Source organism: Trematomus bernacchii, unplaced genomic scaffold, assembly GCF_902827165.1.
Source record: "Trematomus bernacchii unplaced genomic scaffold, fTreBer1.1, whole genome shotgun sequence".
NCBI lineage: Eukaryota > Metazoa > Chordata > Actinopteri > Perciformes > Nototheniidae > Trematomus > Trematomus bernacchii.
The window spans coordinates 867,958-882,156 of NW_022987821.1; the positions used below are offsets into that span (position 1 = coordinate 867,958).

Genomic DNA, 14,199 nt, shown 5'->3' on the forward strand with positions numbered 1-14,199 from the left:
CGCGCACACACGCACACACACACACACACACACACACTAAGGCAGCCTTGAAAAGAACAGCCTCACACATTACAAATAGGATTATGCATGATTCATTTTTTTATTAAAGAAAATATAATATCTGCAGAGTTCCTCCCACTGTTAAACATGGTGGATTAACGGGGATTACGACTCAATTAAAACTCAATTTGAATATAAGCCGTTATTTGCATAAAATGTCAATAAGAAAGCTATCATTTCTTAAAGGATACGACTTGTTCTGATTGTTAACAACTCCTATGAATATAACAAAATCAACAATTTAATGAGACTACTTTTTACATTAATGAGCCACACTGTCGCACCAGGTGACATGTTCCTTCATTTTGTCGAACACAAACGTTCCTTTTGACTCAATCTCACGCACTGTTGTAAGTATTTACTAAAGAAACAAATGTGTATACTTCATGTGAAAATCGGTTGCACTTTGGTAAAAGTAACATCACAGTGTTAACTGAAATGTAACGCATACAGTAAGTGTTGAATAACAGACTGAGAAGTTAGCAACAAATTGAAAAACGAATAGTAAATCAGCTTCTCTTTGTCCAAGGCTCACGTTTAGCTGTCATTCCGTTTGCTGTAAGTCCTTAATGCTTAGACAATACATTCCAATAGAACAACGTTTTCATTTCAATAAATCCCACTGTTTATGTGGATGTGATCCAGCCTGTAATGCTGTCCATCTGCTGAGGGAAGTTTCTGTCCAAAGCACTGCAAACATGTCCTAATCTTAATCCATGTTTGTGGTGATGAGGGAGATTCATTTAATTTCAATGTAATGATAAACCTACAGATTGGAAATAACATTCATTTTAAAGCTAATATCAATCTCAAAAAGATAAACTCATAAACGGATTCTATGCATTAATGTGATAGTAATTTATCATTTCTAATTCACCTAAAACCACAGATTATTTGTCCACTACAAAATGAAGTATACTTTCTCACATAATTTTACAGGAAAATGACTAATTTCAATACATATTTCTTTAAATCTTGATATTTAGAAGATAATAGATATTCCTTTACTTTCAGTCTTTAAGACACTTGCAAGATTGCTGACAGACCTTACCATCATTCTCACTTAAATGATAATTTCACGGGAAACATAATGGGACTTTTTTTAAAGAAGTTTCTCACCATGGTTTATGAGGATGTAATACTGCCTGGACACTGTGACCCCTAACGGCCCACATTTCTACCACTTAATGGACTCCGAGTCACACACGCATGCACTGGGAGCAGGTAGACTTAGCAACCTTGTGTATGCCTAGCAACCTGGTGTCCCAGCGACCCTTGTTGCCATGGCAGCAGATCAGGATGTGGCACTGCCATGAGGAAGTGGTCACCACAGATATGAGCTAAAGGGCAGCTGGTGTGTGTGTTTGTGAGTGTGTGGAGCTGCTCATTTGAATAGAGCGTCCTGAATCCGCCGAGGAGCCGTATGCTCCTTTACAAAACACACAGCAGCCTGTAAACACGGAACAATCAGCGCCTTTGTTTTAAGGCTGTTGTTCTGTTGTCATTCCTATCATTTGTTTGTCAAACACCCCCCCCCCCCACCCTCTTGTCCCTCTGTCATTTTCTCAAAAAAACTCACGCACACATACTGTCCATCATGTCCTTTTTCCTGCTCATTAGTTTTCCTTGTCTTGCCATTCACTCACTGTTAATATATTATATCAATTTTTACCCATAATACCTACACAACTTTTCTTGTATAAATGCTTTGATGATTCGTCTTGTCCACAGGTTTAAAAAAAGGTTAAACTTCTCAGTCTATATAACTGAGAGTGAGAGTGAAAGTGTTGTGTGTGTGTGTGTGTGTTGGGTGAAAGAGGTCTGGAGGTTGAGGCCGGTGTGTGTGTGTGTGTGTGTGTGTGTGTGTGTGTGTGTGTGTGTGTGTGTGTGTGTGTGTGTGTGTGTGTGTGTCTGTGTGTGTGTGTGTGTGTGTGTGTGAGAAAGTGGGCGGTAACACACCCCCACCCCCCCCCCCCCAACCCCAGGACGATTAAGGCCAGAAACTCTAATTATGCTACAGAGACGTGACAGACTGGAGCACCCATCTGCGCTATAGGGACACACACACACACACACACACACACACACACACACACACACACACACAGAGTACCGGAAAAATAACACACATAACTGAATAATATCAGACATCAAAATGCATTAAAAAACAAACCCTTGTGAGTGTGAGAGTATCTGACGGTGTATGAAAGGTGGTGAGAAATTGTCTCAGAACACAATCATGAACAACAGAATCGCACTGTAACCGAATGCTTCAAAAAGACGCACACCTGTTTCCAACAGCTCATCTGCCCCATCTGCCACTGATTTTTGAGATCTGATTCTAAATATGCCATTGAATACCCATCGCTTCCATCAGGCTGACGGTGACAGCAGCATTTCCCATATCTTTTTTTGTATTTAAGAAAGAGTAGGAGCCACCATATCCTGTACATATCTTCTTACAATTGTGTACTAGCACATTGAGGCTCCATTGTTATCGCAATGCAAACATATTCTTTTTTTATATATACTTTTGATTATCAAACAGCAACTCAAGCTAAGTGTTTCCAACAATGCAGTTATTCCTATTCAGTTATTTGCACCCTAAACCATTCTGTGTCCATTCTTTTGTTGCGTTTCAGTTCATTTTTTGTGAGTGTGTCTTTCATTTAAAACCTTGTCTAGATTCGAACATGTATATATACATACAAATGTATCTCCTACAATATCTAAATAAATAATAACAGGTTATTCAGAATGAAAAGAGCAGTTAAGTCGCATTCAAAAGAACGTCACAGAAGAGAGACTTGAATAAAACTGAAAGTTGAAGGGGTGGAGGACAAAAATGTGAGGCTCATAAAAGAGAATACATGGAAGAGAAAGACGAAATAGAGAGGGCAAGTTCTCACCTTGACATCTGAGAAGAAGATTTTGAGCATGTTGGAGGAGGGGTAGCGGTTGAAGAAGAACATCAGCTTGGCCTTCTTCAGGTGGTTGGGAGACAAGCCCTCCTGAATCTGAATAATAGTTAAGGAAGCAAAGAAGTATTTTGGGAAAACACAGGGGGGACATTTTAACAGAAGCTAAAGTCAGGTATATCATCATAAAAATAAAAAAAAATTCCCTAAGTGACGTCATTATCCGCTTTATTTGCATTTTCTGTTCAAGTGATATTTTGGGAACATGGTCTTGAAAAAGGTATTTGGTGTTTTTCCATCCGTGCCTTCAAACCGGGATAAAATAGACATGTATACGCAAACAATGGATGAGTAGATAGAGAAAAGCTACGCTCACTGTCTTTTTTTTAAATTCAAATGAATTATTTAAAAGCAGTAGTGTGTGAGTGGCAGTGTGATTTGTGTAACTGCGGAGTGATTAGTGCCAGAGATGTCACATAGAGGAATGACCGGTCCAGTAAAACACAACTGAGAAACACCAAAAGCAAAGACGGGCTTTGGATCAAATCCCACATTCATCCCTGCATCTCTCCGCCTCTGCAATCCCCGTGTCTATCCCACTGTCTCAACTAGCACACATAATAATTGTGGTTGCGGAGAGTGTATGTGTGAGTGTTTATGTGACAACAGCTGTGCCCCACCACGCTGCCATTTCCCCACCACATTAACAGCCCTATAATCTATCAGAGAAGATGAGGCAATCAATGGAGCCCCCTGCAAGGTCAATTAGCACACAGGCAAACACACACTCCTACACACACTCACATACACATACAGGAACCCCAGGGGCCCTATAGTGCTGGAGAGAGGAACAGGGAAAGTGGGAGAAGGTGGCATCAACTATCGGGGAAAAGAGGGAGAGAATGGACATGAATAATCAGAAAGAGTCAAGAAAATGGAAGGAGGTCTCAAGGCAGTAAGCAGAGGATATGATTTGAGGGATTATGGTGAAATATTAAGATCATATCCAACACAAAAAGTCATGGGTGTTGTTACGCATGACCATGGCACCACATATGTGTCTCAGTAAATGAAGCCACAGGTGAGCCGTATTGTCATCCATCATTCATTCAGCAGCGGCTAGGCCAGGTCACCGGACAACAACACCATCACCTAGTTAACATTCATGTCAACCTGTCACTATCTGTGTGTTTAGGCCACATAACACACTGTGTGCACTTCCTGTCTTGTTTTCTGTGGACGCACACACACACACACAAACTAAAGCACAGGAACAAACACACCGAAACACAAAAAAGGCACTCGGAGTAAACCAATTGAAGCAATATCATAATGAAAAAAGGCAATAACATGTGGCGTGTTTGTGTATTTAACATGTGTTAAAGTGAGTCAGTGAATAAACAATCTTTTTCATCCTCACCCTCACTCTTTCCAATAAGTGTGTGTGTGTGTGTGTGTGTGTGTGTGTGTGTGTGTGTGTGTGTGTGTGTGTGTGTGTGTGTGTGTGTGTGTGTGTGTGTGTGTGGGTGTGGGGGGGGGGCATTGGGAGGGGAAGAAAGGGAGGGGGGATAAATTCATAAATGAATGGGGGACATCTGCTCGGCTCTGTACAAAGGATTAAAGATACACAGACCTGAGAGTGTGTGTGTGTGTGTGTGTGTGTGTGTGTGTGTGTGTGTGTGTGTGTGTGTGTGTGTGTGTGTGTGTGTGTGTGTGTGTGTGTGTGTGTGTGAGTTCCTCTCAGGTGAATAATCAATGCTAACCACCTTAACCTAACTGCCAGGCTTCTCCGAACCCTAAATCCTTCCACAATGCCGTCACAATTGTATCCCTAGCATGCACAATTATTCATTCTTAATCTAGGAGCTGATAAATAGACAGAACAAGATACAAGTGAGAGAGATAGAAATTCAAAAATAAATATGCATACCTTTTTTTTTTCAAAGGTAACAGAACAGGAAATTGTTGTATAGTATATAGTATATGTAGTTGTATGTTGAAATGTTACGTTTTTGATCAAATACCAATGAATCTAGCATGTTCTCGAGACACAGTTGATGCCAATAATGCTTAAGAGTGTTTACATTATAAAAAAGAACTATCTGTTGATTGACATATCATAACATAACTCAAATCAAATATACTTCCTTATTAATTAACATGTGCTTACTGTACATGGTTCCGTCCTGAATTGAAAAATAGTCAGGACTGCAAACGCTATCGTCTTTTTGAATTACTTGAATAATCAATTGATTTAAAAAAAAAATAGTAAAATAAAGCCTGTCAAATTATTCGTTTTTCTCGACCAACAGTTCAAAAGTCAAAGATATTCCAATTTATAATAATTGAAGGAAATCCAAAGAAGTTTTCTGTTTGTTGAATAATTTTAATAACTACTATAATTGTCATTGACATTTTTGCCGATTCATTTCCAGTCCATCAACATCAATACAGGACTAACTGTATGATCATTTTTGTCCATTTTAGATTTTGTTACCTTCAAAATAAAATAAAAAGTCGGCTCTAAGGATGGTCAATATCTTTGAAATACTAATGTCCAATTTCAAAGACTTTCTTCCAAATGAATAGAAAAGCATTTTGGAATGAAACGGCTTTGCAGGATCAAGAGACGTGTCAAATATTTCGTTTTTCTAATTAAAGCGACATCTAAATTGGCTTTGAAGACGACACTGTGATCACATCCTCATCACAGCTGCAAGGAGTTCCTATTTGTCAGGTTCAAAGTCTTATTTCTCTTTTCACTTTGTTCTTCAAGCGTGCACGTGGGTGTGTATGTGTGTGTGCTCGAGTGTAAGTGTGTGACATGGAGAAGCCCTCTCCATATGAAAGGTTAGACACGAAACAGCTACCTGCAAACACCTGTCCACACTCTATGAAAGGGTGTGTGTGTGTGTGTGTGTGGGCGTGCACTGTGAAAGGTAGCAAACAGCTGCCGAGCAAAAGTCCAACAATTGAAAGATTAACAGCTAAAAGGAGACAACCAGGTAAAAAGTGTAAAGATATTACACTTCTCATTATGTATGCTCACATAAAAAACCGAAACACACACGTTTAGAAAGCTTCCATCAATCAAACATTCACCTGTTCCTCTCCGTGCTCTTTGAAATATGATTAGCTTTGAGCTCCTATGAACAAGGTCTTACCCCACACCCACACGTGGACAAGTGAAATATGATTTGCTTTGAGCGTTTATGTACAAAGTCTGTAATGCTGTTAGGTTCTCTTTCATCACAGAGTGTCTCAGACAGTGTGTGTGTGTGTGTGTGTTGAAGAGGAAGCTCACTAGCCTTTCTCAGCGTTAAACAACACAACCTGCTGCCGAGACTTAAAAGAGCTCCAGAGAGCAGCGTGCGACCTGTTTAATCTTCCCCCTCTTGCACGACCCACCGCGGCCCTTTTCATCTTCCCCGCTAAGCGAGGAAAGAAAAGGGTTAGACCAGGAACAATTCATGCAGGTTAATTGATATTACAGACGTTCTTTGACGGCCGCCTGCTGCTGCCTCTAAGATGTCTAAGACACTGCGTTTCAAATGTGACGTTTGTGGATTAGGGAAATAAAATCATTGCCTATTTAAACTCTTTCCAAATGATTTTACGGATGTTTTTTATACCTAAAATACCTAATGTACCTTCATTTCATCTCTGAGACCCAAACCTAACGCAGGACTAAAACCTTAATATGTAGAAGATAACACAAGCTTTAAAACAAATTGTAAATGCAACACAAACATGTACTCTCATTCGCAAACACAAAGGGGCAGTGAAAAGGATACGGTGCTGCCAGAGTAGGGCGATATGTCAGACATGTCTTGAAGGTCCCCACACTCAGACTTGATGAGGGACAGGGACAGACCCTCCGGTGAGTTCTGCCGGTGGTGGTGGTGGTGGTGGTGGTGATGACTGAGATGGCTCCCTCCGAGAGATGCCATTTTGGTTCTGAGGCTGAGAGTTTCCCTGGTCATGTCCATAGAATCGGGGGAGGACCGATGATGGTCCTTGGGCCCTTGAGGGTAGCCGGCTCCACCCCCGTGTGAAAGAGGGCTCTGAAAGGGATACCCCATAAGGGGAATAGGGAATGGGTGGCGAAAGGATGGAGGGCTAAAGCCGAGCGAGGCGGTGAGGGGAGAGGGGTGAAGGGAGGGATGGTGGGAAGGATGGTGAGAAGGAGGAGGAAGAGAGGGGTGAGTGTTGTCTCCCCCGCCGCTCTTGCGCACCACCAGGGGCAGAGCCTCTGTCTGGTCGCTGGGCATGGGCACCCCACTCAGTCTGCCACTCAGACCCCCGAAGGAGTCCAGCGGGCTGGGGATGATAACGTCTCCGAAGCAGTGCAGCCTCTGGTTGGAGGAGTGGTAGTTAGTTGTTGGGCTCCCGTCCCCGTTCAAACTGAGGGCCAGGGCGCCAGCGCCAAAGCGTGAGTCTGGGGTGAGGGAGGGAAGGGGGCAGAAAGGTGGGGGACAGGAAGAGGACGAGGTGGAGGAAGAGGAGGGTGCAGCTGGTGTGCTGCTGTGGCAGCCGTGGTGACTGACAGCCTGCTTGGGCGAGGAGAAGCCTTTGACGACGGTGTCAACAACCTGCGACACGGCACAGTTCAGTTCCTGCTTCAGCGTCTCCGCTAACTGCCTTCCTCCTCCTGCTCCTCCTCTCCTCTTCATCGCACTTACTAAATTCCTCTCCACCTCCTCCCTGCTGTCCACATCCTCCTCCATTTCTCCATCTATCAGGGCCTGTTCTCTGAGGAGGGCTCGGGCCCGATCCAGGAACAGGCCTGGGTCCAGCTCAGACAGCTCCTGGTTGCTATGGCGCCCTCTGGCTCTGTGCCTCTCCTCCAAGCCGTCAGAGCGGATACTGTCCTCTGATAGGTTGCCGTCTTCATCTCTTTCTCCGCCTCGGTCAGCATCTCTGCTCTCGCCGTTCTCTTCATCTTCCTCTGTCTCTGAGTCGTAGATCTGGTAGAACTTCTCCTGGAGCTGACGCAGCTGTTTCTAAACAAACAGAGGAAAGAGAATGTTAAAGATGTCTCCTGAACCCAAATGTCAAATGTTACCACAAATTTGCCAAAAGATAAATGGAAATAGTATGTCACCCGCTCGGTGGGCTGATATTTTTTTAACTTTTTTTAGGTGCAAATTCAACGAGTAGGATGGAATTAAGGTAATACTTCAATCTGTGTTAATTTACGTTAGCCTTCTTTTAGATCATGAGAAGCAGGTCTTTTATAGTGCCTTTTTGCAACTGGTGTATGTGGTGCATTTTAGCAGAGTATCTACACATGACATATCTACCCATAATGTCTTCTACCAACCTGCATGTCCTCCAGCTGCAGTTTGAGTTGCCGTCTCTCCTCCTGCCTCTGCTCCTGCCTGGAGCACACTAGCTGGGTGAAGCATTGTTGTTGCTGTGGCAGCCGCTGCTTTCTCTTATTCTCCCGATAAACTTCACCAACGCTGACCACACCCCCCCGAGAACCTGGAGAGCTCAGGAGGGAGGAAGGCCCGTCGCTCCGGCTGTGGTTGTGGCTGCTGGTGTTGCGGCAGTTACCCTCTCTTCTGTGGCCATTACTGCTGTTACTGTTGATGCTGCAATTCTCATTTTCGCGGCTGATATCTTGGTTGTGGTCGCCGTTGGACCGGACCAACGGCGAGTGACTCATACCGCGGATGATGTTTTCCACGCGGGCACGCTTTGCGCGGAGATGCTCGTCCGACAGCCTGTCCAAATCAAAAGTGGAGAGGGAGAGGGGCTGAGAGGGAGCGTGGGAGTTGAGGCTTGAAGAAGGCAGTGGTCGCCCAAAGGAGGAGGAGGAAGGAGGGGGGAGAGGAGGCCCAGGAGAGAGGCAGTCAGACGGGCTGTCGCGGTCGCGGGAGGAGCTGCTGCAGGCGTCCTCGGCGTGGATCTCTGAGCCTCCACTGGACAGAGCTCCACTCCCCTGGGATGGAGGACAGGGGGAAGGCATTAATGATAGAGCACTGAATGGGGGTACAAATAGTGGCTGATAGGAAAGATAAGATGCAATGCTTATTCAATCTAAAACATGGTCATCTAAACTCACATATGGCTAATTGATGAATTGCCTTAACATGTCACCTCTACCTGTGTGTGTGTGTGTGTGTGTGTTTGGGTATACCTGGAAGCCTGAGTCACTCCCTCCATTCTTGCCCATGTTACTCTTCAGTAGCTGAGAGATGATGGTGGCACCAGGGAAAGGCATTATGGCGTCTTCGTACGAGTTGGCCCTTTTAAGCAACTTCCTCAAAACATTGGACTTCTCCCCGTCACTGTTGGAGCCGCCATGTCCGCGACTGACTAGAGAGCAGTCTCCGTCCTGATCGTGGCCGTGTGATTGGTTCATGCTTTCGAGCAGGGTCTCCCTGGCGCGGCTGAATAATGCACTAGCCACAGTCCTTTTCACCCCAATGTCGACACGTCGGCGCTTTGTCTGTGTGGTTAAAAGGGTGTTGCTGTCATGATCAGGCATCACGCAGGGCAGCTAATCGGACATGGCCAAGGGTCCTCGCAGACACGCAGGATGAGAAGAGGCACCTGGTTAAAACAAATAAACAAAAATTGCAACGTTAAAAAAATGTTATACCACCTCAAAAGTGGCATTTAGAGAGAAGCAGAATTATTTAAATGTTAAGCTATATTTTTAACTCAATAGCTGATCTCTACAGAAAGAAACATTTTAAATATATAGTTTGAATTATGCAAAACTCTAAAGCTGTTAATTTATCAGAATCATTACAGAATCATTCCAACATAACATTAACAGAGACTACTATGGACAATGTGTTTTTCTTCCAAATAATTGTATAATAATATTATGTTTAACCTTTTGCACAGAGTTGACAATAACTATCTTATATAAAAATCACCAACTCTGAACCATTCTTATCCATCTCCAAATTCACAAAATGACAATTGTAAAGCAGACAAAAAGGGAACCACTTTGAGAGTAGAAATTCCCAGGAAGGAGTAACACCTGGCTGTAAAAAAACAAAATGATATCCCACTTCCGCCTCGTCCCTTGAGAGGTAACCTTGATTTCAGCTTCTTGTTAGGAGCTGTGAAGAATCGACAGGTCCTCTCTTATTGTCAGAGGGATTTCACTGCACTCGCAAGAAAAAGAAAACTGTGTGTGTTTGTGTTTCAGAGAGATTTCTTCACATGATAGTAAATTGGTTGTTATTGTAAAATGTTTTATTCTATTTGAGGCTTAAAAAGCTCTACATACTTCAAATGAAAAGCTAGGGTCATTTTTCTGTCAGTGAATATATTATTTGTGTAGAGAAGCACAGTGCACCTCATAAAGGTTAGGTTTCTTTGTCGATGCTCTGGAAACACTTCAACTATCTTGTGGGAAATATTGAAACGCCGGCTTACTTCCCCACAGGCTAAAGCTCAATTCTCTGTAAAATGTAATTCCCCTTAATTTAAGATTCATTCAAATGGAAGTAGACAAAACAAATCTAAAACGCGTTGCCAAAAATACGCTTTTGCAATCTTAAAACACACTGACGGAGGAAGTGGATATCTGCTTCCTTCACACATGCATACAGGCAGCGTTTTCCATGTTACATGTTTGCATCTGTTTTGCAAGTGATTTCAGGGTCAGGTCTAGGGAAATATTTTACAAATGAAAGCTGCTCCTACAACAGTTTGGTAGAGCTGTGCCTTTGTTCACTGGAATTTTGGCGTTTTTATTCCACTATTAGAAAATGTGAAAACAAAAACAGCAGCTCAACTCCGATTTTAAAGAAAGACACAGAACTAATAGGAGACACTTTTGCAAAATCGACAAAGCAGACACTGTTCCTGCCGGGCCATTACCAAATGAAATAGTTTCTAAGCAGAGGAGAAGGGTTGTTTGAATGTGACTCGGAGTTTTAGTGTTGCAGACGAGAGGTGTTCAGAAAAACACTCAGCGGCCTCAGCACAGTGCCCAGCAGTGACCCAGATACACACACTCACACAGAACATGCAAACACACTATCTGTTAGCGTGATTGGTTCCTCAGCATTACTGTGGGCAGAGGTCTGGCCTGTGCACACACACACACACACACACACACATACACACACACACACACACACACACACACACACACACACACACACCACACACACACACACACACACAGTTTAGATTAGGGGGTCCAAAGAGCTTGGAGACTTGGTTATTTGGAAACGTGTGTTTGAGGTCAATTTGAGGGGGCATCAGTGGGAAAACAGCTAATGTTTCATGTTTGCATTCGTCAAACCTTCACCTTTTCTGAGAACATATTATCTTATATAAATCTAAGTTTGTCTACTTATCAAGAAGTTTAAATACCAAACACACTAAGGTTTGAAGTTGAGCACTGAAAGCAGATGTGAGAGTATGTGTGTGTGGTTTCGGCACTAAAACTGAAACTGTCATTCTAATCTGAATTTAAAGGGCAGGAATACGTTGCAATTGAGAACTGAAATGGGAAGTAACTGATGTGTGTGAAGTGTAAATGACTTATTTCCATTTAAAGGATGAACGTGTGTGGTGTTGCTAGATTCATTTCTCTTTGGTGATATTTGTAATTCTAACAAACACAAACTCACTTTAACAATTGTTTTTCTTATCTGCTTTTATGAATACTTTTAGCTTACAATAATATCAACATAATTGTATAACTTTTGGTAAAAAGTGTAGGTCATAATTTGTTCACCTTTTACTTCCTATACTTCATCTATAAGAGGAACTACATACCCAGGTTATTACAACAGTGTAAAGTGGATTATACTTGTGCGCTTCAGAGTCTGACAGAAAACACAAGCTGATCACTTTGCACGGCAAATACTGAGCGATGTTTGCCATAGTCCGAACAACAATTAGACATGCAAACATTTCCAACTGAACATGCCCTTCATTCTTCTATGATAACGTTTTAAAAATGATGAAGAGCTGTGCCAATAGAAACAGATAACGTCCCTGGTTTCTCTTGTTTTAGCGAAATTGGCGGACCTCTCTCGGAAGTACAGATCATTAAAATAAAACGTGTTGAAGACATTCATTTAAATGAGTCCACTGACAGGATTCCTTATTTGCTTTCATTTGTGAAAGAAGAAGGATTTTAAAGCTAACCTCCTAAATACTGAATGACTTGGTAAGCAGCAAAACCATAAAAACAAGAATTGCACGGACTCCAAAAGCAACGGCAGGTGCGTAAATCCAAGCGACTTCTACAAACTGGAAAGGAAAGTAGCCGTGAACTAAAAGTCATTTTAATTTTAAAACAAACTTTGATCATAGATTGTGTTTCACGCAATCTTGTGTAGCCTATACTCGTCAAGAATCACAAGCAAAACTAACGCGCCTGAAGTCAACATGAGCAGAACCAGTTTCGGAAAACAGTCCAAAATTCAACTGCGCCCTGTGAATCCGCAATGCGCGGCGAGGGGGGACCGGCTCCTCCAACTCACCGAGGAAATAAAGTTCGAACCTCAAATCAGACACACTCAAACACACACAAGCCCATGAGTGACGATAATGGTAATAAATAAAACGTGTTTCGACTTACTTCTCTCTCGAGCGTTTCTCCAAGTCCGTCCGTCGAAGAAAGGGCGAACACAAGACACAGATCCGGACTCGTCTTTGAGATCAATGCCGTAATTTACTACGGCAAAGTGGAGACGTATGCGGAGCGTGCGCGCGCGGGCATGGGTGTGTGTGTGTGCTGGAGAGATAGACTCATAGAGAAAGTGTGTGTGGGAGAGATCGAGTGACAGAGAGTGAGAGAGAGAGATAGAGAGAGAGAGAGTCTGCTCTTGTGCGCCGCTCTCCTCCCGGGATGGGAAGTGTTTAGTATCGAGCGCACCCGGTCCGTCCGGCACTGTCTGCTCCTCGCGACTCCTGTTTTCCCCCTCTGAGCAAGACTCTCAATAAGAAACAAGAAGAGGCGCACATGAAGGATACGTGAAGACGCTGCGTCACAGGGCCCGGAGTGAGGTAACGACTCCACCTGACCAATAAGGAAGGGGGACCAGGGACGCTGGATTTAATTTATAAGGAGCCCTCCGAAAGCAGCGCAGCCAGAGCGGAGAGGGAGAGAGAGGAGAGAGGAGCATGGAGCGGAGGGTAACCCAAAGTCAGGTTCAACAAGCTTTCTCATTTGCGGAGAATCTTTGTAGATTACCATTTAACTTAAACTGGATTTTAGGGGCATCAATTATCCCTTTTTCTCTGTTGAAGCATGCCCTCATGTTTCTATGTATTTTGCAATGCCCAGTTGTGTGTACATATGACTCACCAGTCAATACAAATATCTATTAGATGTCATTGATGAATAAAGAGCCACTTTTATTGCTTGTGTGCATGCCTTTACTCAGTAGGCCTAGTACATTTACAACATTGCATGCAACTGTACGAATATTATATAAATATTTCTAATAAAAACAGGCTTTACATGTTTCTGTTTCTTTTCTTCCACCTTCTTTGATAACTTGTGTACGTCCGAAATTTCAAAAATAAATACATGTTGTGCTTTAATGAAGCCGTAATTGCCTGCTCCTAATTGGAAACGACGGTACGCCTCTGCGCGGAGCTCCAAATCAATCAAAGAAAGTTGTCTAAAGGCAGACAAATGAGCCGATAGTTCTGATGTGTAAAGACCCCTTTTCTCCAGAGATCAGAGTTCAGGAAACCTTGGAACTGATAGCGTGTCAGTGTTTTGCTCAAAGACACTTCCGCAGGAAGCTCTCCGTTATCCAGACTCACTAAAGACACCCAGAGATGTTCAGAATACACAATCAAAGGAATATGTAAATAATATTTCCACGTTGAAACAGTTTTGTATAAGATAACGTGCTGAGGCCTTTTGAGAAACCAGCAATCCACCATATAATTTAAATGTATAGCATTCTAATATAAGCTTTATTTGTCACAATTTATTTTAAGTATTTTAGCTTTTACATATACACCTTAATGGTTGCAGTGTTTACCGTGCACGTTCCTTCAGTATCAGGGCTCACAGATTACTCTGATTCACTTCATATGCGCAGGTAGAAAAATGTCAGAATTATTTCAGACTAGTTCACGACGGATCGCTTCATAAATTCATCTGTGTTCAACAGATGGTTAAAATGTAATTCACAAAAAAATGTATGAAGCGAAACATTTTCTTCATGAAAATGTATATTAACTTAGTAACATATCAGTTCAAATTCAGTGGTTT

At 42.7% G+C, this 14,199-nt stretch overlaps 1 protein-coding gene across 1 annotated transcript in view; it reads right to left on the bottom strand.

Annotated features, from left to right (window-relative positions):
• The window catches only part of LOC117499105 (prospero homeobox protein 1-like), a 30,106-nt gene extending 16,686 nt beyond the window's left edge, over positions 1-13,420 (bottom strand). Inside the window, exons 1-5 of the mRNA XM_034151403.1 lie at positions 12,547-13,420; positions 9,124-9,539; positions 8,302-8,925; positions 6,773-7,981; positions 2,970-3,077 (exon numbers count right to left, since the gene is read on the bottom strand). Coding sequence (XP_034007294.1) covers positions 2,970-3,077; positions 6,773-7,981; positions 8,302-8,925; positions 9,124-9,474 — 2,292 coding nt within the window. The 5' untranslated portion in view covers positions 9,475-9,539; positions 12,547-13,420. The remainder of the gene's footprint in view (positions 1-2,969; positions 3,078-6,772; positions 7,982-8,301; positions 8,926-9,123; positions 9,540-12,546) is intronic.
• Between the last annotated feature and the right edge of the window lie 779 nt (positions 13,421-14,199).